Genomic DNA, 27,084 nt, shown 5'->3' with positions numbered 1-27,084 from the left:
ATAATAGACTTTAGAAAGAAGGAAGCGATACAAGGACATGAAAAAGAAAATGTCCAACAGGTCGAATGTTGAAATATAGTTGAGGTGTTTCATTCAAACAACCACGATCTTGCATTTCAAAGTAACAATGAAGATTCAATTTTGAGTTTGTTACAGATTCAAAGGTGGAATTTTAATAAAAAAATGGTGTACATGTTTCTCATCCCAGAAGCTCGCAAATTCTAAAATCAGTGTCATGACAATTGTAGAATTAGAACTGTCAGAAAGTTACTTCCGTGAAACAAGCTTCATCACACACTGAAAAGGTAAACATAGTATTGGACCACAATCTGACTAATCAAATACTGCTGGCAGAAGAATGTGAAGATAGATTGAAACTGCTTCGGCGGAGACGATCTTTCTTCAGCATTGCCTCAATATTCTGGAAGCATTTCAATGGCCTGACCTGTATGTATGTTGAAGGCAAGAGTAAGTTTCCATCAAAATCATTTTTTAATCTAATAATTAAAAATAAATAAGAACTGTCAAGTGTACAAGTAGGATAGGATATCTAATAAAACTTTAATCAGAAAATCAACAATAGTGAAGAGCCACGTGAACAGGTATATACGGCTTATCTTCCTTATGGATGTCTGCATCATCTTCAAAAAGCTTATGCACTAAAACAATTCTAGGGATAGGGAGACAACAAAAAGCAGAGGCCATGGGCTACCTTCCAGCGCCTCTTATGACAGAATCTGTTGTAAATGAATTCCAGCTGGGTTATTATCTGCCTAAAAGTTGGTCTCTTATTTGGCTTCTCGTTCCAACATTCTTCAATTAGCCTGCAAACAAATTATTTTCACGAGGACAAATTGAATATGTGAATTGCTGGGTAATTGATTTGGCTCTGGTGGCAACTTGCAAGTGAGGTGTCGAAGAATAATTCAGTGCATGATAGCTAAGAGAACCAGTATTATGAACTCATGATGTGCATATTACCACTTTCTAAAACATAACTTCCAAAAGTTAAGCCCAACAAAATAAAGTTAAAATCCTGAATTATGCAGACCGTTGTAACCTCTAAGAGTACAGAGTAGTAATCTTCCCTTTTTTTATAAGAAATGAGACTTTCGATGCTGAAGATTCAGGAGGTACGAAAAAACATAACTGATAAGAAAGAACCATATTTACAGAAATGATACACTAAAACCCACGAACTTTTCAACCCTAAAATTTTAAATTTTAGAACAAAATTATGAAACAAACTGGAAATTTACCATTACTCATAATAAATTAAAACCAAATAGCTTGGGTTGATAGAACTCACTCTTTTAGTCCATTTGCGTAACGTTTAATTAATGCTCCAAATGGGGGACGTTCTCCTGCTGCGTACAATTTAGGAACTTCACTATCTGCTTTGTCAGGAAATGGAGAACAGCCTTCAAGCATCTGGATTATAGCAAGTTGGAAATATCAGTATTCAAACTGTCGAACAGAAAGCTTTAATTAGAAAATTGTTTATGCATTAAACGTTTTATATGCTCAAGCACATCATCCCCCTAAACTACCTAGAAGATGGGAATTTTTTTCCCCTTGCATGACCAGAGAACTGAGCATCAATAATGGAATATAGCATGGACGATACTCTTAAAAAAATGAATAAAATCTCATAAATCAACTGTGATAGACTTAACCTTCTAAATCGCTCATACAACGCTGCATCAACAAAGAGCAACCAACCTCTAATTTAATAAAACTGGGTCACAAACAGGAGCAATCATTGTATGAAAAATCTTGGGACTATTTCTTTATACTACATAAAATAAAACAAATTAAAGAAAGGAATGTATACCTCTTGCAAAATCAAAGCAAATGAAAACACGTCCACCTTTGTGTCATATTCTTCATTTTTGAAAACCTCTGGAGCTTGGTATCTTCCTATAAATGGAGGAAAGAAAACACCTGAGTTTTAAAGCAATCGATCTCAAATGTCACTTGACTTAATGGCAAATAAGGGTTGATGCAGAGTTCCTCAAAGGAAGTGTTACTGCATCAACGAACCGTACGCTCTATTACCAAAGAATACTAAAAGGATTGTTTTCTTAGGTATGAACCATTACAAAAAATTTGTAGATCAGAATTCAAGACAGAAGAGACTCACGTGAAGTCTCTGAACAAGTTGAAAATTTATCTTCTTTAACTGTCAATAACTTGCTAACTCCGAAATCTGCTACTTTCAGGTGGCCAGAATCATCCCTCAGAATGTTTCTGAAATCTTGATCAAAGCAATATTAAAATCTGTCACCGGTTTCAGAAATTTGATGAAAAAATCATATTCTTAAGTTCCGGCACTTGAATTAGAAACAAAAAACAAAACACCTAAGAATATATGAGTTACGGAACAGAAAAGCTTACGAAGGCTCAAGATTACGATGAATAATTGGTGCTGGCTTGTTCTCATGCAAGTAGTTCATCCCCCTGATTTTTTTTCAAGACAGGTGGAAAAATGAATTTAAAACAAAAGAAGACTAATACAGGGAACACGCGTTCTCAAATAAAACTGCAAGAAAGTTAAACATGGGAATTGTGGAACGTATTAATAGTGAATCCATTCACCAATCACTATTAACTATTAACGGGAACATCATAAATTATGATAACCATCTTTCTTTTCTGTAACATAATTCACAGCTTGGTTTCACATGATTTACTAAGTGCTACAATAGTATGTATCAAATTGTTAAATTGAGAGATAGACCTTGCAATATCAAGGGCAAGTCTCACAACAGACATTGTTTTTATTTCTCTCTTTCTACTCAATAATGCTCCAAGATCTCCCTGTATCAGAAACAGCACAAAACAAAATTAATCGCAGTTTCAATTGAAATATTACCAAACTTTAAATTGAAGTATGTCTCTATTTCTCCAAATTAAGTGATAGGAAAAACCTTTGGTAAATATTCTGTAACGATCATCATCGGCCAACTTTGAGTAACAGCACCTAGAAACTGGACAACGTTGGGGTGTCGTATTTTCTGAAGCAATGCAAGCTCATCTCTGAAAGCCCTCCTGTATAAGAACAAGGGCTAAGAGGTCTAGTGGCCATAAAAACTATTATAAGTCTATTTAAATAGTAGATCAAAGAACCCACACTTTCTCCTCATCGGTGAATAGATCTTCTCCAAGCTCTTTCACAGCAACCTCAGTTCCACGCCAAGATGCTCTGCGGAATGTTCCCTAGAAGTGTTTCCAACACGAAATATCCTTATCCTTAGACGACTAACAATTGGAGGCAGCAGATGGAAATAATAGAAAGTCAAAGATAGCTCAAAGTGTCAAGCTACTCTATCGAACATATTAAAAAAAAAAAAAAAGAAGAAGAAGAAGAAAAAGACAAATCAATCACGAAAACTCACACTTCACCACGACTTGAATATCCTGTTGTTTCAGAACAAACAGACATAGACTCCATACAAATCTGAGCCAGGTATGGAGAGTTAAATTTCATTCACACACAAGAAACTCTCTGAGAATCACTTGTCAATATCATATATATGACTTAAGAATTTGAAGTAGCTATTATTATTAAGAAAACATTTCATTCATCAATGAAAAGGGGAAAATCCAGATAACAACTCAAGGGGATAATTTGAAAAGTGGAAACGACAAAATATGAAGTCCAAAAATAAGAGAAAATGAACAAACTTTCATCATTATTTTATTTTCTTTCCTTTTCAATAAAGACAAACAGATCCAAAATTTTACCTTGGTAATGTTCACACTGTTAGTAAAATCAAGTTCCTTAGGATCAATTTCATAATCTGGCACTTCACGGGCATTCTTGACGAGCATGGGGGCCACCTGTATTCAACAATAGCTTTCCCATGAACCAGAATTCACCAAAAGGTTCATACCAGTTAAGAAATTGCGACCATACCGGAGGCTTTGCGCCATGCTTCTCCAGAAGTTTGATCACATCGTGGTTTTTGTAATGTATAGCATCTCTAAGAGGCTGTTAAGGAAACATTAGACAATTCAACACTGTATACATGCTGCCCAAATATTCTTAAATTTTCACGTTGCATTGTATCAAAAGAGGAAGAATGCAACTGAAATCATTCAACAGAGACCATCTTATATCATCTCACGTCCCAAGTTCCCAGTAACGGATTATAGAAAGCCCATTGTGAACTTCAATCAACATGATCGCATAATGGGCCGAACAGGGGAAATGGAATTAGAAAATGGACTGGAGTGAAACTTCCTTTTTTTTCAGTGTTTTATTTACATATATGGCAAAATTTAGAAAATGAGAGAGAGAAGATGAAATTATCGCTTATATTAGTAATGAAAAAAGAGGAGAGAGCAATGTGATCATTACCGTGCTCCCCCAGCGATCTTTGGAGTCAACTTCAGCGCCACGTTCGAGCAACAAAGCGACAACGTCGGCAAATCCCTGGCAAGCAGCAATATGCAAAGCCGTCCGGTTGTCGATATCACGGAAATTAACATCAACTCCCGAATCCAAGACTTCATTAATCCCTTCCAAATCACCTTCATTGGCCAAATACATCAACCTCACCCTCGAATCTATCCCCTCCTCAGTCTGATGCTGCTTGACCAGCTCCTCCAAATCTTCAAGATGGACATCTCCATCCGGCGCTAGGGACGACTGTTTCCCCAACTTAAACTTAACTGGACTCGTCATTGCCACGGAAACAAAAGAATGAAAGAACAAGTATCTGTCGGAATCGGAGTAAACCTTCTTATAAGGCAAAACTATTAAAAACCAGTTGGTTGGTTTGTGGGATCTGGAAAAAGCTTCACTGTAAACTTTGGTAGTCGATCCAGAAGGCAATTTGCATATGCTTATTGAAGAGAGAAAGAGAGAGATAGTGAGGGCAACAATTAATGAGAAAAAGCAAGAAGATTTTTAGGAAAAGTGGATTGGAAAGGTGGGCCTAGTGATGATGATGAGGACGACGTATTCGCGCGTAGATAGAAAGGAATGTCGCGGTACAACAGTTCTCGTTCTTTGAGTTTTGAGATATGGCGATTGGTTTAAATTTTCGGCAATTGACTTGCAAAACGCCATTGAAGCTGATGTTTCCAACTCATTTACTCGATTTTAGCAAAAATACAATAAACTCCACTTGTTGTATAGTTTATTTCTTAAAATAAATAAATAAACAAACTTTGTCCACTTGTATTGCTATAAATTTGTCAACGTTCCCATTCTTAGATGCAACTAGAGAAATGCATAATTCTTCTGTATAAAAAACGAAAAAAGAGTAAAATAGAAAATTGAGAAATTTCTGCTGTAATTCTTTGGTTTCAAATAAAGTTTACTTTTAAAACTTGTTTTCTAAATAACAGAAAAGGTTCAAAACAATCTAATCACGAAGCTTTGTAAGCTGCCAAACAAGACCTTCGGCTGACATTTATTTTTTTTCCAGTTAAGAAGTCTAGAGGAGTACAGACATCGTTGAAACAAATACGGTAAACTGTGTAACAGAACATTGTCTAGATCTTCGACATTGTTGGAACAAATATGGTAAACTAACATAGCTTAGATCTTCAAGGGGCTTGGATAAAAAACAGAAGCTAACTTGAAGAAAGATCGTGTTCTACAATTTTATCCCAGGACTTCAGAGTTTCATCCGCAGTGTCTGTTTTGCACAGTGCAAGTCGAGTAATGGGGAATCTCAGGCCGTTCACGGCTTCATCGAGCTTGTCTGCTATTTCTTTTGCCTGCTTCCTTTTTTCATCTGATATGTGGGAATACAGTAGGCTCATATGCGGCATGTAAGCTGATACAGAAATGTCATTCATGTTATTAGTTGAGATTCGAGAAGCATCCTCATTACCTTGTTGCTAAACAAGCATACTTTTTGTTCTATTCTACTCCAGCCGAACCTTTCAGAGAACTTGATCTATTTTAAAACTCAAACCTCACCAATTTAAAGAAAGTTGCAATACAGGAGTAGCAGCCTATATCTCATACAAGGGATTCTCTGTTCATCTCTAAGTAAAGAAATTCGAAACAAAGAAGGGCAAAAGATGCTAAACTTCACCAATTGAATAGAAAACACGCTTGCATTTATTTACCTTCATATAACTAATCCAATTAAATTATCATTTGATCTTAAAGAAGAAATTTAGCTCAACTTCTTAGTCTGCTCACGTATATGAGTATATCATTTTGCAGATAATTGCCATTACTATCACCATCAAGATGAATAATCACAACAAGTTTAACGAATCTTCCTTGACCCATTAATTAACCAAGTATTGAGGGATCTTTAACACAAAATATGTAAAATCCAAATATGATCATCAGGTAATCTTAGTCTAAAATTACATAAGCTGGCCCGCAGAAACTCTCACCCTGGTTGAAGCATATATCAATTTGATTTTATAGAGAGATAGTAGAACCAATTCATCATTCTGAATGTAATTCATGATTGAATTAGCAAATCAACAAACAAAACTGCTACTTCAAAGTCAAAATTTATATCCTTAAGAAGATACTGCATTGAATGTGAATATAGCATTTTTTTTGGGAAACTAAAAATTCAGCAGGAGAATAAGAACTTACGGGTAGAGCTTTTGAAATCAAAATGTTTACAAAAATGTGAACTTGTCTCCACCACCTGAAAAGGAAAAAAAAAAAAAAAAAAAAGAGGAGGCGAGAGAAGAATCAAACAAACAAAAAGAGGAAAAACAAAGAACCGTAAAAGACGGAAAGGAAGAGCAGAAAGATGAGAGGGCAGCACCTCGGTGGTAGGATGAATAAGGAGAAAAACACACTGGTAGAAGAAGGTTCCGGTGGTTACATGATCGACGGTGGCTTGATAAGCCTTAATCCCCTGACAAGCCGTGCGGAATTTGGTAAGGGCGTCTTCAGCGGTGAGACGGATTGCTCCAACAACGGTGATATGTGGCTCGAATAGGGGCCCGCCAAACTCGGATCTGAGGCTTTTCATGAGGTTCTCGATTCTGGCGGAGACATCTTCGGGAGGAAGAGCCCACACAGAATACACGTGCGTTTCCTCTTCATCGGATTGGATAGATGCCGATTCTGGGTTCATCATTGGAGTGAAGAATAGAAGAAATTGGATTTTGACGAGGATTGTATTGGGCGGAGGGATGTAGTCACAGTTAAGGAGTGAAATTGAGAAAGAAAGTAACGAAGGAAGGTAGTTTGTCTGACATGGGAGGAGAATATAGTAAGAGCCATTTGTGCCCACTAGGGGAGAGTTCTTTTATTGATCCTATTCCACCGCCATGTCCACTGCATACGGATGTGGGAATCAAAGTTTGTTAAAGGAATATGCCCTTATTTCATTCTCACTTTCAAGTTCCTTTCTTTTTGAAAAGGTATTTCTTATCTTGATTTTTTTTTAAAAATAGGTGCCAACTTATATACATTTTAGTGTGTTCAAAGTGTATAAATGTATTTTTCTAAATGGATAGCTATAATGAATAATAAGTAGACTATAGTAGTCTATGAATAGTATATAGTAGTTTATTATCAATAGTAGACCACCAGTATCCGTAACATGTAGACGGATATCAGCCTACAAGGTCTCAACCCCTCATCTGAATTTGAATATCCATCATCAAGCAACCTTGCACGTTTCTTTCCAAGTTTATAGAATTAGGATCCGCCCAAAGGAGAAAATCTCTAACACATTTTTTTGACAATTTTTTTCATATTTATGAAATTTTAATGGTAGATTAGGCAATTAAACTATTTTTCTAAAAAAAATACAATAATATACCAATATATTGATCCAATATAAATTTATTATTAAGTATCATTTTGAATGAGCAAAATAACTATCAAAGTAAAGCTTGTGTATTTCTACATGTACAAAGAAAAATAATCTGCCACTTGGCTGAGGTTTCATTTATTAGTTCTTACAACATTATTCAAACACACATTAGTTTAAAAGGATGCCAAAGTTTTGACACCGTTAAACCCACCAAACTGAAGCAAACAACATTATACTGTACTGTGTCAATATCTTAAGGAAAGGGTGCCCTTAACTTCATATCCGTAGGCACAATGTCGATGGCAAAGCCCTTACCGTCGTGCTGTTTCCAATAATCGGCCTGGGGATTGATCCACTCCGGTTCCTCTATCTCAACTCTCGACCCCTTAATTGCATGTGTGGAAATGTTATAGTACTCATCCCTCTTTTGCAGCAGCTCCTCCCTCACCATTCCCACCCCCGTCGCTTGCGGGGACATCATCAGCGCCGGGGCTCCCATCGGCAGCTTGTCCCCTCTATCCACCTGCCACGTGCACCAGAATTTTCCGTAGGTTTTGGCTAGATTTTCCAATTCTGGTTTGACTACCATTTCCGGGACTCGTGGATGTACCATCAGCCCTGATTTTACCTGCGCGTTCAGCTTTAATTAAAAGGGAACATAATATTCCAAATAAAGGTTGTTAAAAAAGGGAAAGATAAGGACTTCGTATGCGTGGGAATGCCAAAGCTTTTGTTCATCGGGGGACAGAGTCTCGAAGATTCGATCCGACACAATATACTCAATACCTGAAAAAAAGAGAGTTGAAATTAAAACAGAGGAGCTCTGTATAAGAAGAAAAATGAAATTAAAAATAAGGGAACGGAACCAATGAGATGGGCATGGGAGGTGTCGGAATCGTAAACGGCGCATTGGAGGAAGTCTTGGTTGAGTCTAGAGACGTAATGGTGGGTTTCGATCTGTCGAGAGAGGTCGTGAGCGTAAAGGGCAAAGGAGCAAGCGTGGTGGGAGATTTGCTTAAGAGGATTGTGTGACTGCAAAATACTAGCCCCTTTGCCCAACATCTCTTGCGCCACACTAACTCTCCCTCCTGGAGGCTGTGATTCTAGCCCACCCTGTTTCAAAGGACCTGCTGGCTTGTCGCTGGACGCCATATTTTGATTCTTGTCTTTCACTTTCTGGGTCTCTGGTTGTGTTGAAGGGATGATAAATGAAGGAGATGAAATGGATGGATTGGATTGTAATACTATTGTATTGTTGTGTATGAACACCAGGAGAAGAAAATGAACCACGTTTGCATCTACGTGGGTGATATTGGTGATGCTTTGGTAGCCATGTGTAGTGCAATTGGAGATTTGAGTTTCATGCAACATGGCCACCTTTTATATCAAGTTATTTCAGCCTTACCACCGATTAATATACGTGTAATATTGGAGTTGATTTAGAAAAAACGTAGGAGTGAAAACTTTGGTGAAAATATTCATAAGAGAAAGCAATAATATTTTGAGGTGGGAATATTGTTTTTTCCCTTGAAAAAAAAAACTACAGCAGTAGCTAATAAACCAACAAGTAAAATTTTTATGGTTTTTCCTCTCAGAGATAATTAAAATATTTTAAAAAGAATGAAATAATAATAATAGCTTGTCAAATGTCATATTATAATAGAAGGAATGCACATCTATAAAAAGGAACTTATATTGCCTTTGGTTATTGTTAGTCACCTAACCAGTTTTTAAAATTTATGTGAAGCATATAATTGGTTGCTGTCAAATGATAATAACATGTAGCATTGATATTTTTGCATGCATGCAGGTATTTGTTTTTTTAAAAAAACTGTATCATATCATAAAAATATTTTTAAAAACAATGGATGACATTTTTTTTATACCGTAATATAAAAAGTAATTAGTAATGAGTGATATTAGTAACACAAACTCATTGTCGTAAATTTTTTCGACTATTTTTTTCATACAACCATTTTTCTAAACGAAAAAAGAAAAAGAAGATCAATTATTGTTAATTATCAATAATTCATAATTTCCAAATATCATATAACTTAATGAAAAATGACATAAAAAAACAGTTCATATTACGTTTCTTTTCGTATTATAAATATGACAAATAATATATACGCTAGGGGACTATTCGTTCTTATATAATCTTCTTCTTTCTTCTCTTATGGCGTCCGACTGTCATTAACGGCATTGGAGACGGCGGGTTTCTGGTTTCTGTACTTGTATTTCTTTGCAACAAATACATAGATAAAGAAGTTGATCAAGCTCAAGATTGAAAGCATCCAGTAGAAGAGGTTCAAATGGTTCCGATTTATGTTGTTTCCTACCAACCAACCTCCACTTCTCGTAATTCCTTCCGTAGCTCTGTTCACAATCTTTACAACTATGGTGCTCAAAAAGTATCCCAATGCCATCGAACTCCAAAGGAAGCATGTAGATACAGATTTCAAGGCTTTCGGCGCCTCGGAGTAGAAGAACTCCAGAAGCCCTACATATGTGAACAAATCAGCGATTCCGAATATGAAGAATTGAAAAGAAAGCCAGAATGTGCTGATTGGCAATGGCTGCGAAACAGGGGTTGCGTCCAGCATATTGTGGTCTCTCGCTACGCCTTTGCGCTTCACTTCCACTAATGCCGCGACGGCCATGGAAATGCTGGATAGGACCAATCCAACACCTACTCGTTGCAAGTGGGTGATTCCTGTGGGGATCCCAGTGAACTTTCGAGCAAAGGGGACGAAAATCTTGTCGTAGATTGGGACTATGAGGATGATGAAGGAGACTGGGATGATGGGGAGTGAAGCCGGAGGGATGCTGAAAGAGTTGGTTAGTTTGGTATCCATGGTGAGGCCCTGTTGGATGGAGAAGGTTTGGAGCTGAGCCAAGCAAAGGGTCATTATGATTGTGCAACAGAAAATCGGTACCATGCTGAGAACTATTTTTGCATTCTCCACTTGGGTGACTGTGCATAGTTTCCATGCACTTGAAGCTTCGGGGTTTCCAACTTGCCGAGAAGGTGTTTGTTGAATTGCCGCCTTGTCTAAAAACCTGAATACATATTTTAACACTATTATTGGACTGCGAAAGCAGAAAATTTAATGAAGGTTTCTTGTACGAAACCTGTAAATGTTTCTATGTGGCAGAAAGTCGTCCTCCATAGCATTCTCCTTGTCCCTTTCTATCTCATAAAGATGCGTAGAGTCTTCAGGGAGAATAAGTTTTCTATTACGGATGGCTGCAACATATACCTGAAAAAACATTCATTTGGACGTATGTAATGATATATTTGCCTCAAAATACTCTGGATTTTTCTTGGCAGTATGTGTACCTGTAGAATTTGGAGGATTGTACTAGATCCAGAAACAATATGGATTCGGTACAGTGGCATTCCAGCAACAAAGATGACAACACTAAAGAACATGGCTGCAGCAGATACACCTAAACCCCAGTCCCAACCTTTGTAGTCTTGGATCCAAACAATTAGAGTTAAACTAACAGCACCACCGAGGCACAGTCCTAGCAAGAGTTTATTGAAGAAGCTGGACATTTGCATCGCCTCCTTGGGGTCTTTTTCATCGAATTGATCAGCACCATGTGATGGTAATGCAGCCTTAATGCCTGCAGTACCAGTGGCCAATATGTAGAGAGCAATATAGAGCACGACAGCACTTTTTCCTTCAACTGTCTCACAATGGGATTGTTTATCAAACATATTGCAAGGTGGTGGCTTGAGCTTCGGGTAGTGAGCTTGTATCATGAGCAAGATAAGCGCCTGTAATATCAGTTATAGATTAGAATATGATAGCATAGTAGTACTAATGGTATGGGTGGCAAATTAAAGCCGGTGAATTTAGACGAACCAGAAACTCGAGGCAGCCAGAAATTATGACGGTTTTGACTCTGCCGAAGTATGTGTCTGCGAGAATGGCCATCAAAATAGAGAGAATATAACCAGTACCCATGTAATTCGTCAACTGATTGGCAGCATCGGCTAGTTCAAAGTGCATCACAGAATTGAAATACGTAATCAAGTTTACTGCAAGCGCAAAGATCGCCATGCTCTCGAAACCAAATGTAGCTGCAACAGAAACCCAAAAGGTAATCAAGAGTACTGCTTGAACTATTAATCAACTGTGTTTTGATTAAATGGAATATAGTGGTGTGTGTAATATGTTTGTGTAGAAAGCTAAAATTCTTGCTCTGCCATCTTTCTTTTTATTTCCTATGACTCATGTTATTGTCATATATGTTAGAATATGGGCAAATAATTTTGAGTACCTAGTATGAGCAAAGAAGATTTAGTTCCTCCATGCTTGTGTTTGTAAGCCAATCTTCCCTTCCAGTCCACTTTTCCTTCAACAATCTCAAGCTTCTCCTGCATATAGAAAAGACAACTAATTAACAGCTAAACGTTTCAACTAACCGAGGATCAGCGAAATTAAAAGTCCCAAAATGTTAGATTTAACCCACACAGCCAAACATACCATATATGGGAACTGGCTAGGGAGATCTTCCAATATTGTGGGAAAAAGTATAATTGATTGATAGTAATTGGAAATGTAGGATTGAGCATTATGTATATATATAAGGGTTTCTTGTTGCATGGAAAAGAAGAGTGTCACATCTGATAGTTCAGTTGATGACAACACGGATGCATAAAACCAAATCGATAATTACAACCAATCCCCCCATCAAGTTTATGTTGACATCAAACCTTTAAACTAAGAGCATTTTCCATGGTTGTGCTTGTAGGTATAAAAACAAAGTAACAAATGCAAAATTACAAGCAGAATAAATCTCTTAATGTTCCAAAAAGTTCCCATCATGAGCTTTTGGTTTTGACTAAGTCTAAGAACTTCTCTTTGGAGAGCCCAAGTTGTTCGATGGATTATAACTATTTAGCCGGACGAAAGATCCACATGAGACTCAGAATGCGATGGTTTGAGCAATATCCCATAAAGAATGGAATAACTGTTAGTGTTAGGAAAGGAGAAGAGAACCAATAATCATGATGATCTCAGTTGGTTTGTCTAAATGATTGGACTGTTTTAATTATTTAAAATTTTAACATATGCTTTAGCTTTCAAGCAGGCCATCTAGTTTGACCTTGGTATGCTATATATACTGTATACAGCATCGATTATGTTTCATTTTTCAATTCAAAAGTAGTTTGATTGTCATTTTCAGAAAAAACTATTAATGTGTGCTTATAATAGTATATGTAAGAATAAATATCATTTTGATGAGTGATGAGATTGCAGATAAGTTTTCCTTGTTTGCATGTTTACTAACCAATAGGGAATTTAGAATGGGAATCAATGTAAAAATGAATCGGGATGTAATTGTTACAAATTTAAATTAGTTTATTTGTTTCTAGAATAGATTGAGCAGGAGAAAACGTAAGATTTTTTTTTTTTATATAAAAAATATCAACAGGTAGGATACCAACTGAGAACCATAGACATGGGTATTTCTAACTTTGAGATTAATAGTTGATACTTGAATTCTTAGTACCATTTGAGTTGAACTTATTTTAGGTTTTATCATTTATTGGAAGGCACATCTTGAGTAGTTGAGACCTTAAATACCATAATGTCACACACAGCCTATATACTTTTAAGTTCTAATAATGTGTCCTCAAAAAATGTCCGTTTCCAAAATATTTTTCTCCACACGAACCCCACAAAAGTTTCCTTTTGTTCTAAAGGTTTTTTGTGCTAGCAAGTATCAACGTCTTAGATTCTTTCTCATAGTAAAATTCTAATCAACCTTATCTTCGTTATTCTCAATATGAACACTATAATAATAGTAAATATAGAGTATTTTAAGCTTTGAATTGATGTTTGAATTGATGTAAGAAGTTGGAAGAAGTATGAGAGATACTAAAAACTTTGAGGTTAGATATTTGATTTTTCTATTTCATGTTTTAATTCAATATCTTTTAGAAAAAGAAAAATAAATAAATATTTTTTATAAAAGAGGATCCAATAGAAAGAGCAATTGTTGTTTTAAATAGAGAGAGGGGACTTCACAAAATAAGAAATCTCATTGAATGTAAATGAGATTGATCATAATTCTAAAGAATATGAAAATAGAATGAAATTCTTAAGTTTGAAGAAAACCGAGTCTCACATTTTACCCATCTTAAGATCGTCAAAATTGGATATAACAATTTTTAATTTCATTCTGATGACTAGTTGTCAAGTTTAATTTATTTTAGTCTCTAGCATTAGTTGTCAAACTAAAAAGAAAAGTTAATGAAGCTTATAAAATTTTAAATTTCATTTGGTAATTATTTTTCAAAAAGAAATTATATGTGATAATAATTTTCCTTTTAAAAAAAATATTTTTCAAATAAAAGGAAGTTCAATTCTTTTCTTCTTTTTAGTTTTTATTTTGACAAAAAGTTCAAATAAAACAAAAAGAAAAAAATAATAATAAGCACGGATCTTAAAATTAAAGAAAAAATAAAAACGAACTGTTGTTTAAATATGGTAATTCATTTTCTAGTTTATTTTTTAAAATTGAAGAACTCTTCCAAGCATGTAATAAAATATTGTTATTATTACACGTGGAGGAAAATAACTTTTTATTTAGAGATGAGTAATTCAAATTTTATATAAGTTAAATTATAATCATTTTGACAAAAAGAAATTACTATGGAATTTAATTTTTAAGAGGAGTATTCTATCTCATGACAATATCCTTCATCCATAGAGGTTAATGAGATTATCTTAGAGGAGGTTGCTGCTTCCCTTCTAAGTTATAACACCAAAATCTATGTTTGACCAGAAGTTTGAAAGAGTGATTCTATTCCTATTTGTAATTATCACTTTGCATCAAAGCCTTTGTCGTCTAACACAAGCGAAAATTATGATGAATACAACAAGAACATGACTATAATTAAATGATTGTGACAATCAACATAAGAAAAAAAAATGGCTACAAACTAAACTAATAAGATGTACAAATGTAGGACGAGAAGAAAAAAAGAACAGATGAATTCTGTGCAAAAAATGCTCCACTTCTGTTTATAGTTTGTAAAGGGAAACCCAACCAAGGACCGATCAGTAGTTCAGCAATGAGTATTTGATGCGCAAGACTATTCTTCCCTTGTCGACACCGAGCTTTGCCCCCGTAACCAACCAATGACCTGGAATATCCTGGGGTCCCTTGGACATTTCTGTCAAGTCTACTATTTTTGCAAGTTTTCCAGCATTGGTTGAACTGTCTTCCTTTTTATCTTCAGAAGTTCTTGTTCTGGAAGATGATGAGGCACCATCAGATCTCAATGGAGTAGCTGGAGTGGAGGGGCTATGATCCCAGACTGATCGTCGAATTGTGCAGCCAGGTACCTTTGAGAATAGAAGTTTTAAATATAGTACGTTTTTGGCACCAAAGTCCCAAACACCAAGCTGCGCTCCAGTCACGATGTGAACACCAGACAAGTCTCCAATGTTGGCTTCTGTGTACTCTATGGGCGCGGTGCTTACATGTGAGAAGTTCTTCCACTTGATAGGTTCAAACCACCTGCTGTCCTGCTCCTCAGGGCCATGCCATTTTGGGGCACCTATGGCGACATGTGAGTCCCAATGGGGTTGGAGAATTTTTGGCAGAGACACCAGATGTTGGAGATGAATAGCGAGTCGGTTCTGTTTACAGCCTTCAAGGTTGAGCCTAAGACCAGTTACAGGTTTACGGCCAACTGTAATCTGCAATAACAACATGACATGATGGATGAGAGAGTGACATAGAGTTTGTTTTGTTCTTGATATCACAAACTCGATTGATAAGATACACCTTTTACCAGATTTGTTTCTATTACTGTCAGCAACACAAGAGTTTAATACAAAAGGGGGAACCGAACCAAACAAGTACTGCTCAAGACTAAGACAGATGGCATATAATTCAGTAAGTTCAGTGGACTCCTTCAAGGACCCGTTTGCAAGACTCTATAAGAGGAAAGATCTTTCAATAACAAAATTACGAAATACAACCATATGCAGGACACTTCAGTAAGTATGGATTTTGATAAACCATTCTCTTTTACCATGGATGGAAGCAGCTTAAACTCGAATAGTGCAACTATCATACATCTACTTCACTAGCAGAACCATCAGATTTAACAAAGCCAAACTCAGTTTGAGATTAGTAGACTCATGGAGATGAAGAATACCTGATCAGGGCTAATATAAAGCTTTGGACCCATCAAGCTGAACTGAAGTGATGAACACAAGGGCTCTTTCCTTTGCAGGTTAGTTTGTTCAGGAGCCCATGCTCTACCAATTTGAAAATCCAAAAAATACTGCAGATCCTCAATGGGGGGCTTATCTGTGAGAATAACAATGACTCAGCAATTTAACTAAATTTTAGGAAAAAAAGAACCAACGTCTTCATATTGAGCAACATTAGTTTGACCCCTTACAACACATTAGTTTGACCTAAATTTAACCCTTTATAGCAGATTAATACCAATGCAAATTAGTTTTCAAATTTGATTACAAGAACGCAATGCAATTTGGGTACAGCTCATGAGCAGGACAAGTCATCCCCCAACAAGAGAGGAAAAAGATACAAATTAGCTTGTCACCATTACAACACATTTTTAGGCCATAGTTACTTCTTTATATGTTAAAAGTAATAGAAATGTTCGGCTCAAAAAAAAAAAAACAATAATAATAGAAATGTACTTACATTCCAAATATAAGTCAATAGCACGAACTAAATGCTTCACACCGGGCACTCCTTCAAGCATGGAAACTATAGGGGTAAAGGTCATGTTGATCACATCTGGAGCTGACTTGACAGTCTTTGCCCACTGGGCATGACTCTGAACAAGATCATCACCACCTCTTCTCCTAAAAATTACAGTAACATCCTGCAAAAAACTCGGACCGTGAGTAATATATTTAGAGACTCAAGCTAATAGAAGCATAGTATCCCATATGCTAAACCAGGTGAAAAATGACTTGAACGGTTTGCAATGACAACTACTTGAGAGCCTCAAGACATACAGTCCAACTGAACAGTGTACTTGCTTGTTGTCTACTCACCTTATCCTTGTAGCTCAAGGGGGCAGCAGTTGACCGACTTTTTGAATCAAAAAAACGCTGTTCCCCAACCTCTTCCACATAATGCTCAATCTCAAACTCTGATAAGGGAGATGACTGATGCTGCCTGATATATACCACATCTCTTCCACCAATAGTTGCTGATGTAATGATATGCGTCCCAAAATTTTCAATAAAACTGATGAAGCAAAAAAAGTCCCAGTTAAATTATTATTGACTCGTCACTATTCATGAAACTGGCAACTTGCAAGCACAGATGCAGGACAGTGATCAACTTGCCTTATTCTCACCCTAACCTCTAGAACTTACAGAGTATTTGTCTAACGCAGAATGCAATTGACCAATTTGACTACATGAGAATTGCCTTTATAATAAAGGGGAAAAAGAAACATCACTGTAAACACTTCAAAATATTGAACTATCCACTTATCAATACAAGAGTTGCTTCTAAACATGCTTCATTGGCCACAAGACCATATGCTTCATCTGATTTCAAACCAAGAAAATTCCAGTTATAAGATCATTTTTCCACAGGCAAGGCAGCCCTACTCCATGTGAGGAGAGTTTTAATGCATATTATTTATATCAGGCATGATGCATTATCTCGTGGCTCAAAATATTAAAGGAGTTATGAAGACTATATATTTATCTAGAAGACGAAGTGATGTACTTTAAATTTGATTCCTACCACGAAATGAACTTTGAGCAAAGAACATCAAACCACAGACAACTATAGGTAGCTTACCTAGCCAAGGACACAGGATCCCATGTGTAAGGCACAGCGCGTTTTATATCCTCACATAAGACTAAGTTTGAGCTTTTCAATGCAACCTTAAAGAGTGGAATATAGTATCCAATCATAGCAAGTGATTTTGTAGCTGCAGCGTCAACTTGCCAAGAGCCACTGAAATTGAACATGGCATTAAAGCTCCCAAGTGGGATGTTTCCTGATATATCCGATTTCTGATTGAAGTATTCTGCCATCTGAAATTCAACGAATCAATGGTACATTTTAAATAAACTGACAAAAGGCCCTCAATTTAAATAGAGTTTCAAATGGACCTCATTGATTCTAATTAATTAGTTGAAATGAAAAAACAAATATAAACCAGAAAGCCCGTCCAAAAATAAATAAATGACATGTAGACATAACTTTTGCAACTCAATAGCAACATCGAGTCTGGAAAGTGCACCAACATTATTCACATAGCTGCTTGAATTAAGATTACTTTTAACTCCATTTCCAGCTAGTCTATGACCTTATTTGCTCTCTTTTACTGTATCCACGATTGATCAAGTTGCAAACTTACAGCAATTTCAAAAATAATTTTCATCCTGTAATGCAATAGTTCTAACTAACTTTTTGCTTCACTGAGCTCTATAAGGGCAGTCAACAAGCTCGAGAAAGGAAATGTCACAAAAATTGATTAGACAAAATAGCAATCCAAGAACTTAGACACACATAAGAACACCAGAAATCAGACCACAGCAGTAAAGATTTATAGAACATACACGTGCAGGGAAAAAAACAACAGCAATAGAGATCAGAAAGCGCAAAACGAATAGTGCCTAGTTAGTAATGATTCAAGTATCAGATGTAAGCAAGCAGGAGAGAGAGAGAACAAAATTGAATCAATAAGCATTCAGGAAGGAAAATACAACAAGGAACAAAAAAGGGTTAACCATAAGCAAAAAGAAACAAACCCAATTGAAAGAACAGCTAAAAATTCACCTTGTGGAAGCTACAAACAGGGACGTTTTCGGTTGCCCTGGTATCAGAAGAACACTGAACATCATCAGGCACATTGGGAACCACAACTCCATCGGACAAAACAAGATCCCTGTTATGAGCATCATCGAGCTGAACCAGCCTCGACCCAGGTGTTCCCTTGCAGTAAAGAAGACGTATATCAGCAGTAACATCAAAACCACGCCCTAAAGCTGCGATGGAATTACGAAGTGTAGTGGTCAAAGCATCCATGTTTGAAGTAGGTGTGGCGGCGGAGGTTTGATAAGTAGCACGAGGATCTTTCATTCCTGAAGGGGAAGAAGAATAAGATGCGAAAGAGAAGAAGAAGAAGAAGAAGAAGAAGAAGAAGAGAAAAAAAGAAGCTGGTTTTCAATGGAAGATTTCATTACACCCTTGGGAGTTCAGAAAAAAGATGAATTTAGATTTGGGTTTGTTTATTTAACCCAATTTTGTAAAAAGAGAAAGAAAGAAAGAAAAAGAAAAAAAGATTAAATTATAGGATAGTGGTGGGACAGGTTGGACTTTGTCATGGTTGATGTGATTGAGTTTGGGTTCTTCTTCTTCTTCTTCTTCTTCTTCTTCTTCTTCCAACTAAAGCCACAATTTTGACTCTTAATTATTTCAAAAAGAAGAAAAAAACATCAACGCGTTTTTGTGTATTGTGCCAATTAGAGCAGAATTGAATATGAACGATTCTGGGTTGACTCTCTTCCTTTCTCTACAATTTATTTTCGTTTTTAATATATCACGTGATATTCATTTTTGTTTTCTAAAATCTTTTTGCCTCTCTAACATAACATATAATAACGCTACACCCACCCATTCCATCAAAATCATATTCTCACAATGATACTCATCATATTCATTTATTACTTACTATTGTAATTAATTATTATGACTACTATGTTCTTCCCCTTTCTAGACGGACAAATATTTTAATTTATTTTGTTAATTTAAAAAATGTGCTAGGGAAATAGTCGAGGTTGGGTTAGTGGGCTTTTGGGCCTATTTCCGGCTTTCTTGCCGTGATGGACCACAAAAGAATGGCCCAGAAGAATCGCTGGAGCACTATACATTTATAAGGTAAAAGAGTAGTTGGAGAAAAGAAAGAAAGAATTAACAGAAGATACTAAATACACATTTTTCAAAATTGAAGATAAAGAAAGGTACGTTTTTCCAATTTAGTAAATTGATGATGCCCTCAAATACATTAATGTGTTGTTGAATGTAAGAATTTATCAAGGATGGTTAGTTGGAATTTTGGTCTCACCCCCTCATACGTAATTTTTCACTATTATTACTGTTATTATTTTTAACTAATGGGAAAGTTGGGAGTAAATTAAAATGGTATTTTAATGAATTTAGAAATTATAGATTGAGAAAAAAAGGATGAGTTTGAATAATGTAAGAAAGGCGATGTCTTGGTTTTAGATTGCGCAGTTCGATGCACCATCGGAGAGATGGAATCCCACGATACCAAAGATAATGAAGACGACGATGACCTCTTCGACACCTTCCACGATTTCCCATCGGAGAATTGTTCCCTCACCGATCAACCACAACTTTCCACTTCCACTTCCACTTCCCCCTCCTCCGATTCTTCGCCACTGTCCGTAATCTCATCGGAAAATGCCCCTTCCCCTGTCAATTTATTACGCCGTCGCTCCTCTGTTCGCCGCAGAATCGCAGGCGAGACTCCCACTTCAGATTCCTCTATCAGTTCTTTAACGACTACAATCGACGATTCGGTGAAGAGCCCAGAAATTCACTGGGATTTTAACGACGATGGAAATAAAGTCGAGGGACCCGAATCTTTATCCGTTCAAGCTAACTCGTCGGCAGGTTCGAGTAGCGTAAATGAAAAGAAGACTGAGGTGTCGACGGTGACTACAGCGGAGATTAACTCGGAGGTCGAATTGGGCGCTTCGGAGGTGGAATCCAGGGATTCCTCTTCAAGCATACTTGTGTTGATTGCAGGATTGCTCATCAAAGCAATTGGGGTTCAACTTAACTTCTTCGTTTACAGTATCTGCTTTCCCCTGTGGTTCTTATATCTTTCTTACATGTTTATTTTCCATCCTTTTCAAACAATTAAGCTCGGGAGAGAGTATGTGAGAGGGAAGTTACTTGGGGTTTGGGAACTTGTTATCGCTTTGGTTGGTCCTTTGGTATCTGAACGGTTTAAGGAACGCAAGTCTCTTTGGAAGGTTGGAGTCCGCTGTGTGTGGGGTTTGTTATGGTCGTCTTATGTTTGTATCATTTTGTTTTGTCTTTTGATTTTGGCGCTTATATTTAGTGCGTTTTTAATGAGGTTCTTAGTTCAGGAGCCTATGAAGATGAAAGAAGTATTAAATTTTGACTACACCAAACACAGCCCTGAGGCTTTGATGCCAATCTTGCCTAACTCAAATGATCTTTATGGATATAATTGTAAAGATAATGTCTTAAGTGGGAAGACCCAGTATCGGGTTATTCCTCCTCATCATCAATTGCAGGTCATTGTCTCACTAACATTGCCAGAGTCTGAATATAACAGAAATCTGGGGGTCTTTCAGGTATGACTTTATTATAGTATAACTCTATAATAACTTTCTGATTGTGTTGGTATGTTCAGCATTGATCTTCATGGAAGTTGAATGGTGTTATTTTCTCAGGACCAAGAAATGAACTTGATACAAGCACAACATTACTTTAGATTTGATAACCCATTTCCCTTTTTGCCTGCCCTGTATCACTTGAGCGTCGTGGACAATGGAGTTTTACGTTTTTAGTTGAAGAAACTACTAAGAAATTATGCTTCTGAGATGAGGGTCAATGATTTTGTCTAAAGCTTCAACAATTAATTTTGATTGGATAGAGGTTGTTATAGGAATAGTAGCCTAATAGTTAATGAAATAGGAGCTTCCAAGAACTTGTTGTATACAGCTATGTTGTTCAATCCTTCTTTTCTGCATCCTTGCTCCACGAGTAAGGATTTATGAATGGAAGTGAAGAAGAGAAGGCCACCTTAAAAATAAGTTCAAAACAGAGTACCCCCCTGCAACATATTAAAGCTAATATGAGACTACAGACATTAACGAAAAGCTCATCTAAAGAGTTTGTTAACTATTAAGTATTAAAGAATGATGAGGCTGGGTTGGTGAGGGCTTACAGAATCTTGCTTAGGATCTAGAAGCTGCACATGAACGTCTATACATTGTTAAATTTAGTTAGTGTTTGATTTTAATTTGTCTGAAATTTCTCTTTTAGTCATTTGTATCATCAATGGATATCTTTTAGTATGTTTGGGTATTGTGTATCATGCGAATCATTGTGAGATATTTGATGGTTATGTTGCAGGTAAGAGTAGATTTTCTTTCTGTTAGTGGTGACATTCTTGCAAGCTCAAGCCATCCATGCATGTTACAGTTTAAAAGTGAGCCCATTCGCCTTTTACTGACTCTTCTGAAGCTTGCACCTCTTGTTACGGGCTATATATCAGAGTCCCAGACTCTTAACATTAAGCTTAAAGGTTTCACTGAAGGAAATATACCAACGGCCTGTCTGCGAGTTACAATTGAACAGCGAGCAGAGTTCGATCCTGGTGCTGGTATTCCTGAAATATACAATGCATCTTTAATCCTCGAATCTGAACTTCCTCTGTTTAAAAGGATTATATGGTACTGGAGGAAGACTATCTATGTATGGATTAGCATGACATCATTTATGATGCAATTGCTTTTTACACTCGTATGTTGTAGACCAATAATCCTTCCTAGAATAAGGAGAAGAGATGAATCTGCTAATGCACGAGATTAGATCAGAACAAGGTCCCTCCGGACATCTGGTCAAAATGTTCAATCAATAAGAATTTTGTTGCTGATGTATAAAACCAACAACACCAACATTGTTGGTTGCTCTACGACCATATGCTACATGTTTAGTATGGCCATTCTTTTATTTGTTTATTTATTTTTTTGGGTGATTCATATGTTCTTGGTTTGAAGCGAATTGGGGTGAGGAGAAGAGAGTGGATCATATTAATGTTTGTACAGTTTAATTCAGCACGAGCAATTTGAATGGTAATGTCTTGTGGTAACTGTTAACCGGACTTTTCACTGTGTATGTGTAATTTTATCAGGGCTTCACTTATGTGATTGTAAAAACACTCCCCTCATTCCCAACATATCCTTTTTATTTGTCATCATCAGATTATTGTTCGTTTATTATTATTATTACTATTTTCTTGCAAGAAAACTTGAAATAATTGTGCACTACTGATGTGGCATTCTTAGTTTTGCTCATGTGTCCCCACACCAATCTAGTGAAATAAAATCCTTGTTCATTTTCATATCTTTTGATAACACAGAAGGAGAACAATTTGGTAACTGGAGACGCGTCTAAATGTAAATTTTGAAGGTCCTTTTGATTAGAAGATAGGCCAAATACGGATAGAATGTAGTGCCTGTTCATCTTAACTGCTAAATAGTTTTCTTATGGTTTAGTTCTATTTCTGAAGTTCTTAGAAGATGTTAAAATTTAATATACAACAATCATCACGGAAAGAGTAGCAAGTTCACTAATCTGTAAGATAAAGGAATGTAAAGTACAGAGACACAATCGGCTGCAGAATCATCCTTGAACTCTCACCCATGGATATGGATGAAATAGAATGAGATGAAAAATGGAAGAACAAGATCCAAGTCACAGCCAGTAGCAGATTCCTAATATTGTTGTTTATGGTTAATTTTCCCTTTACAATTTTGGCATTCCAGTTACGTTTGGACTTAATTTTCACTTGAATATCAATGGAAACTTCTTGTTTGTTATCGGTTTTTATTCTTATTATTTTTGAAGTTTTAAAGCTGCCAAATCGGATTCATTGCCTTGAAGAATATTGTTCATTAGAGATGCTTTCATTTTCATCCAATCGAAACATAAACTTGATTATATGCTGCATTTTTAAGATAGTTCATGAAAATAAATATTCCTTGGTGTTTTGATAAAAATGAGGTGGCAGTTTACGTGGTGATGAGATTGTATTTTCTGTATGAGGTGGAAACTATATTACTTTACACATTTTTAAAAATTTTTGATATTTGACTAAAAATTCAAATATTTAGTTAGAAACCATGAAAGTCATGGCAAAGAAAATTAATAGATGGAAAGAAAAACACAATTTTCAAAACCCACAAACTAAAAATCAAATAGTCATTAAATTGAGTCTCTTTTTCTGTCAGTTTTCTAAATGGTTATGCTAAAACATAAAAACTTAAGTAAATATTTTACTTATGTTATTGGAATTAGGCTAAAAAGAATTCAAAAGTTTCCAACGTACAGATAGACACAATTTTTTTTAAAAGAACGAAAAGGTGATCACGCAATAGAACTTAAATGTTTGACTTAGATCCATTTACTTGTCTTACTCGAATCATGATTTGTTTGGTTTATTCATCTTTTATGTAATCAAAAGCAAAGTAAATTATGCATCCATTAACGAACAGGATTCATGTGAACTGGCAGGCAACTATCAAGAAGTTTGGACTTATCCTTTTCAATATTAAGTTTATTCTTAGTTTTACTCGTGACTTCCGACATCAACCTAGTTTCATGTGAAATAAGGACGTTGTTTGTGTCCATATTTTTTGGATAAACTAATACTAAAACTATAACAATTTGAGTGATGCCATCTACGTTAACTTACGAAACAAAAAGGAAAACGCCCTTAATTTGCTATAACCCCACTTGGAAAATTTTCATCTTTATGAATTAGAAAGTGAGAAAGACAAAAGCTCCTCAAGATGAACCTTTGCGACTTTGTCCTTTGAGAAAAGAAGCACTTTTAGTGATCTCTCGTAGAGGCTTGTCAGTGAACCTGATTGTATTGTAAACCAAAGCACCTGTAATTGCACCAAAAATGGGAGCTACAATGTATATCCATAACCCTTTGAATTGCCTTGATACTATAGCAGGTCCCAAACTTCTGGCTGGATTCATGGATGCTCCTGTAATTGGCCTGAAAAAACAGGATCTTTCATTATTTTTCATCTTCGACTCATTCTGTTTCAAGCGAAAGAGATTGGTTTGAATTTTCATAGTTGAAGTTCAACTACTTCTATTATAAAAACAATATCCCTTGATAATATCGCCAAATAGTTTTCTTCTAGTTTGAAAATGACATTGAAATTTAATAATACCCTGCAAACATAACGTTGAGAAGAACAGTAGCACCAACAGCAAGTCCAGCAAGTTCGCCAATCTATATATAAAGATCAATGAACATAAATTGATTATTAGTTTAAACAAGATTCTAGTGAAATTTAGAGTTAAATCAAAAAGAGAGGATGAACTAACAGCTCTATTATCAGTGGCAACACCAGACACTACAAACATGAGATAAAATGTGATGATGAATTCAATCACAAAGGTTTGCAGATATGAATCACTTGGGAGAGTCCCTGAAAAATGATCTTGGTGTCCATTAAATATTAGCCTAAGTGTCCCAGCAGCCAATGTTGATCCAAGAACTTGAGAGATCACATAAGCTGGCACCTGTAACCAAAAATTGAATTGTTTTGGAATCAGAATCAAATCAGTTATCAGTACACCCCACTTTGTCTTATCTGATTAGGAATCATCAATTAATGAAAAAAATCTGGTTTGGTGAAAAAAAAGAGAGAGAGGCTCTGTGACAAGCACAAGAGTTGAGTCTCACCAAAAATGGAAAAAACTTCGGTTTTTCTTGTTTTAGAGGTTAATTGAAACTTGGGGTTCAAGAATTTTACCAAACCAAAGAAGAATATACCATTTTGAAGCAAGAGAAATAAATGGATATTAGCAGAGTAGTTGGTTTTGTTTACCTGTTTCCATGGAAATCTCTTGGTAGTGGCAAAGGCTATGGTAACAGCAGGGTTGAAATGAGCACCAGATATATGACCAACAGAATAAACCATCACCATTACAACCAAACCCCAAACAATTGCGATCCCTGGGAAACTGATGACTTTGTCTTTGCTCAAATTCACAACCACTGATGCCCCACCAGCAAATATCAAGAAATATGTCCCCACAACCTCAGCAATCAACTGTTTCCACACCAAAAACAAAGAACAAATTCAGCCATTCAATCACATAAACAAAGCTTGAAAATGGGTTTTTTTTTTTGGCATAATATGGATTAGGGAAAACCTTTTGAATGAAAGATACAGAAACCCATTCAGCTGCTACTTCTCTGCTGGTGATGGCTGGGGATTCATCTTTGATGTTCAAAGAAACAGAATGATGTCCATTGCTTGATCCTGAAATCTCAGCCATGAATATGATTGAGTGAAGGAAGAAGCAAACAGAGTTAAGCAAAGACAGTGGAAGATTCTTGAGATTGGTTAGACTTATTTGTGTTCGTTCCACAGAATTGTGCCAAAACCCAGATGAATAGATGGAATTTATAGAGTCCCAAAAAGGGTGAAATCATAAAAAGGGAGAGAAAAAAAGAGGATTGACCAATGTATATTTGTTTTGTAATGGTTCATAAGGGTCACTTCAATATAAAATAGTAATCACTTTGACATTGGAGATATCGTTGAAAGTAGTGATGTAATAATAAGAAGAAGATGGGAAGGAAGAGAGAGATTTGAAATCTTTCATTGATGGCTTCTTCAACTACCTACCGGATATACAGAGAAGGATATGAATGCATCTTTTTTGTTTGAATAATAAATTTACCAATTTCTTATATGATGATTAGTATATTCTAATTTAATATTTGATTAGTTTTCTCTCTCAAATTTTGGGATGTAGTTCTTTTCTTTTTCTATACATTTCCCCTAACATCTTATTCCGCCACATTATTACTTCATTTCGACTTTTCGTTCGAACCTAAATTTCACTTTCTTTTAGTATTGGATACAAACAATTCAATATTTTCTAATTTTGAAAGTTTGTTTAACCAATCATAATAAACCAAACAATTTCATAGCATGAAGTTGAGAAAAGAGATAAATGAACAAATTTTGAGTTAACATCCATTAAGTCGAAAGAAGAAGGTAAGGAAAAGTGGTCTTTTAACCCAACTCTCCCTTCATAATTTTTCTAACATTTTCTTCTATTCCTCTAATTTTTTCTTTTCTCAATTTTAAGTATGTGTCTATTATTTAGGTATTTATAACTATGATAAAAGAATTTAAAAGATAATTAAATACGTTATCTATTAGTATAACAAATTGAAAATTAAGAAGATTTTGAACTTTTAGATACAAAATTACTTCAAACCTTCTTCACAAAAACAACAACGAACAAGACAATATAATCTTTTTCTTCAAAAAATTTTAGTGTGAACATAACGATTATGGTACTTCCGTATTATAAGAAATTCCACCTTATATCACATAAATGAACTTTTCGTTAAACTTTTCGTTAAACTTTTCATTTCTATATTTCTTCCTTCTTTCCTTGCATTCATCTTTTATCTTTATTGTTTTTCTTTACACGTATTCCTTTATCATATAATCTCCTT

The 27,084-nt window shown here is 35.8% G+C and overlaps 7 protein-coding genes and 1 long non-coding RNA gene across 8 annotated transcripts; 2 read left to right on the top strand and 6 right to left on the bottom strand.

Annotated features, from left to right (window-relative positions):
* Nucleotides 1-40: 40 nt before the first annotated feature.
* On the bottom strand, nucleotides 41-5,069 carry LOC101215728 (integrin-linked protein kinase 1). The gene is made up of 12 exons (XM_004134532.3): nucleotides 4,364-5,069; nucleotides 3,920-3,994; nucleotides 3,748-3,843; nucleotides 3,134-3,219; nucleotides 2,931-3,051; nucleotides 2,741-2,820; nucleotides 2,398-2,460; nucleotides 2,144-2,250; nucleotides 1,835-1,920; nucleotides 1,310-1,431; nucleotides 713-824; nucleotides 41-445 (listed from the first exon to the last, which is right to left on the bottom strand). The coding sequence occupies exons 1-12, from the start codon at nucleotides 4,688-4,690 to the stop codon at nucleotides 338-340; spliced, it is 1,383 nt and encodes a 460-aa protein (XP_004134580.1). The 5' UTR covers nucleotides 4,691-5,069; the 3' UTR covers nucleotides 41-337.
* Nucleotides 5,070-5,309: 240 nt separating this feature from the next.
* Nucleotides 5,310-7,246, bottom strand: LOC101210329 (cyclic phosphodiesterase). The gene is made up of 3 exons (XM_004134595.3): nucleotides 6,759-7,246; nucleotides 6,581-6,635; nucleotides 5,310-5,792 (listed from the first exon to the last, which is right to left on the bottom strand). Exons 1-3 carry the CDS (start codon nucleotides 7,074-7,076, stop codon nucleotides 5,587-5,589), a joined length of 579 nt encoding a protein of 192 aa, XP_004134643.1. The 5' UTR covers nucleotides 7,077-7,246; the 3' UTR covers nucleotides 5,310-5,586.
* Nucleotides 7,247-7,991: 745 nt separating this feature from the next.
* LOC101210573 (oil body-associated protein 2C) lies at nucleotides 7,992-8,981 on the bottom strand. The gene is made up of 3 exons (XM_004134596.3): nucleotides 8,627-8,981; nucleotides 8,464-8,546; nucleotides 7,992-8,388 (listed from the first exon to the last, which is right to left on the bottom strand). Exons 1-3 carry the CDS (start codon nucleotides 8,910-8,912, stop codon nucleotides 8,014-8,016), a joined length of 744 nt encoding a protein of 247 aa, XP_004134644.1. The 5' UTR covers nucleotides 8,913-8,981; the 3' UTR covers nucleotides 7,992-8,013.
* An 891-nt stretch (nucleotides 8,982-9,872) lies between these two features.
* Nucleotides 9,873-11,564, bottom strand: LOC101217638 (protein NRT1/ PTR FAMILY 4.6). The gene is made up of 3 exons (XM_011660220.2): nucleotides 11,056-11,564; nucleotides 10,893-11,020; nucleotides 9,873-10,820 (listed from the first exon to the last, which is right to left on the bottom strand). Exons 1-3 carry the CDS (start codon nucleotides 11,527-11,529, stop codon nucleotides 9,935-9,937), a joined length of 1,488 nt encoding a protein of 495 aa, XP_011658522.1. The 5' UTR covers nucleotides 11,530-11,564; the 3' UTR covers nucleotides 9,873-9,934.
* Nucleotides 11,565-11,697: 133 nt separating this feature from the next.
* On the top strand, nucleotides 11,698-13,041 carry LOC116404641. Its single transcript, XR_004217608.1, has 2 exons — nucleotides 11,698-11,870; nucleotides 12,525-13,041. It is a non-coding gene; the product is annotated as an uncharacterized LOC116404641 (long non-coding RNA).
* A 1,514-nt stretch (nucleotides 13,042-14,555) lies between these two features.
* Nucleotides 14,556-19,180, bottom strand: LOC101217881 (MACPF domain-containing protein CAD1). Its single transcript, XM_011659961.2, has 6 exons — nucleotides 18,576-19,180; nucleotides 17,589-17,827; nucleotides 16,826-17,021; nucleotides 16,467-16,650; nucleotides 15,949-16,103; nucleotides 14,556-15,484 (listed from the first exon to the last, which is right to left on the bottom strand). The coding sequence occupies exons 1-6, from the start codon at nucleotides 18,876-18,878 to the stop codon at nucleotides 14,840-14,842; spliced, it is 1,722 nt and encodes a 573-aa protein (XP_011658263.1). The 5' UTR covers nucleotides 18,879-19,180; the 3' UTR covers nucleotides 14,556-14,839.
* A 777-nt stretch (nucleotides 19,181-19,957) lies between these two features.
* LOC101220257 (seipin-2) lies at nucleotides 19,958-22,758 on the top strand. Its single transcript, XM_004134550.3, has 2 exons — nucleotides 19,958-21,148; nucleotides 21,933-22,758. Exons 1-2 carry the CDS (start codon nucleotides 20,054-20,056, stop codon nucleotides 22,389-22,391), a joined length of 1,554 nt encoding a protein of 517 aa, XP_004134598.1. The 5' UTR covers nucleotides 19,958-20,053; the 3' UTR covers nucleotides 22,392-22,758.
* A 1,331-nt stretch (nucleotides 22,759-24,089) lies between these two features.
* LOC101219297 (aquaporin NIP1-1) lies at nucleotides 24,090-26,208 on the bottom strand. Its single transcript, XM_004134546.3, has 5 exons — nucleotides 25,761-26,208; nucleotides 25,433-25,657; nucleotides 24,927-25,124; nucleotides 24,770-24,831; nucleotides 24,090-24,588 (listed from the first exon to the last, which is right to left on the bottom strand). Exons 1-5 carry the CDS (start codon nucleotides 25,884-25,886, stop codon nucleotides 24,369-24,371), a joined length of 831 nt encoding a protein of 276 aa, XP_004134594.2. The 5' UTR covers nucleotides 25,887-26,208; the 3' UTR covers nucleotides 24,090-24,368.
* Nucleotides 26,209-27,084: the final 876 nt, after the last annotated feature.

This window comes from Cucumis sativus, chromosome 6 (genome assembly GCF_000004075.3).
Source record: "Cucumis sativus cultivar 9930 chromosome 6, Cucumber_9930_V3, whole genome shotgun sequence".
Taxonomy (NCBI): Eukaryota; Viridiplantae; Streptophyta; class Magnoliopsida; order Cucurbitales; family Cucurbitaceae; genus Cucumis; species Cucumis sativus.
The sequence above is the reverse complement of the archived record's forward strand: the minus strand, read 5'-3'. Positions and strand labels throughout refer to the sequence as shown.

Bases quoted from the DNA above. Each gene is read 5' to 3' on its own strand.
- LOC101210573 (XM_004134596.3), bottom strand. From the start codon at position 8,912: ATGGCGTCCAGCGACAAGCCAGCAGGTCCTTTGAAACAGGGTGGGCTA. The intron at 8,547-8,626 runs GTTCCGTTCCCT...TCTTTTTTTCAG, and splicing joins CTCCCATGCCCATCTCATTG to GTATTGAGTATATTGTGTCG. The intron at 8,389-8,463 runs GTCCTTATCTTT...CTGAACGCGCAG, and splicing joins GGCATTCCCACGCATACGAA to GTAAAATCAGGGCTGATGGT.
- LOC101220257 (XM_004134550.3), top strand. From the start codon at position 20,054: ATGGAATCCCACGATACCAAAGATAATGAAGACGACGATGACCTCTTC. The intron at 21,149-21,932 runs GTATGACTTTAT...GTTATGTTGCAG, and splicing joins GAAATCTGGGGGTCTTTCAG to GTAAGAGTAGATTTTCTTTC.
- LOC101210329 (XM_004134595.3), bottom strand. From the start codon at position 7,076: ATGATGAACCCAGAATCGGCATCTATCCAATCCGATGAAGAGGAAACG. The intron at 6,636-6,758 runs GTGCTGCCCTCT...TTTCCTTTTCAG, and splicing joins TTATTCATCCTACCACCGAG to GTGGTGGAGACAAGTTCACA. The intron at 5,793-6,580 runs GTAAGTTCTTAT...TTTCTGTATCAG, and splicing joins TGATTTCAAAAGCTCTACCC to CTTACATGCCGCATATGAGC.
- LOC101217881 (XM_011659961.2), bottom strand. From the start codon at position 18,878: ATGAAAGATCCTCGTGCTACTTATCAAACCTCCGCCGCCACACCTACT. The intron at 17,022-17,588 runs GTAAGCTACCTA...TTGCTTCATCAG, and splicing joins GATCCTGTGTCCTTGGCTAG to TTTTATTGAAAATTTTGGGA. The intron at 16,104-16,466 runs GTAAGTACATTT...TTATTCTCACAG, and splicing joins TATTGACTTATATTTGGAAT to ATAAGCCCCCCATTGAGGAT.
- LOC101215728 (XM_004134532.3), bottom strand. From the start codon at position 4,690: ATGACGAGTCCAGTTAAGTTTAAGTTGGGGAAACAGTCGTCCCTAGCG. The intron at 2,461-2,740 runs GTCTATCTCTCA...AAAAAAAATCAG, and splicing joins CTTGCCCTTGATATTGCAAG to GGGGATGAACTACTTGCATG. The intron at 446-712 runs GTAGCCCATGGC...ACATACATACAG, and splicing joins GTCATAAGAGGCGCTGGAAG to GTCAGGCCATTGAAATGCTT.
- LOC101219297 (XM_004134546.3), bottom strand. From the start codon at position 25,886: ATGGCTGAGATTTCAGGATCAAGCAATGGACATCATTCTGTTTCTTTG. The intron at 24,832-24,926 runs GTTAGTTCATCC...CTTTATATATAG, and splicing joins TTGCCACTGATAATAGAGCT to ATTGGCGAACTTGCTGGACT. The intron at 24,589-24,769 runs GTATTATTAAAT...CTGTTTTTTCAG, and splicing joins CTCAACGTTATGTTTGCAGG to GCCAATTACAGGAGCATCCA.
- LOC101217638 (XM_011660220.2), bottom strand. From the start codon at position 11,529: ATGATACAAGCTCACTACCCGAAGCTCAAGCCACCACCTTGCAATATG. The intron at 11,021-11,055 runs TATCATTACATA...ATGTTTTTTCAG, and splicing joins AGAGTATTTTGAGGCAAATA to GTATATGTTGCAGCCATCCG. The intron at 10,821-10,892 runs GTTTCGTACAAG...ATATGTATTCAG, and splicing joins CCACATAGAAACATTTACAG to GTTTTTAGACAAGGCGGCAA.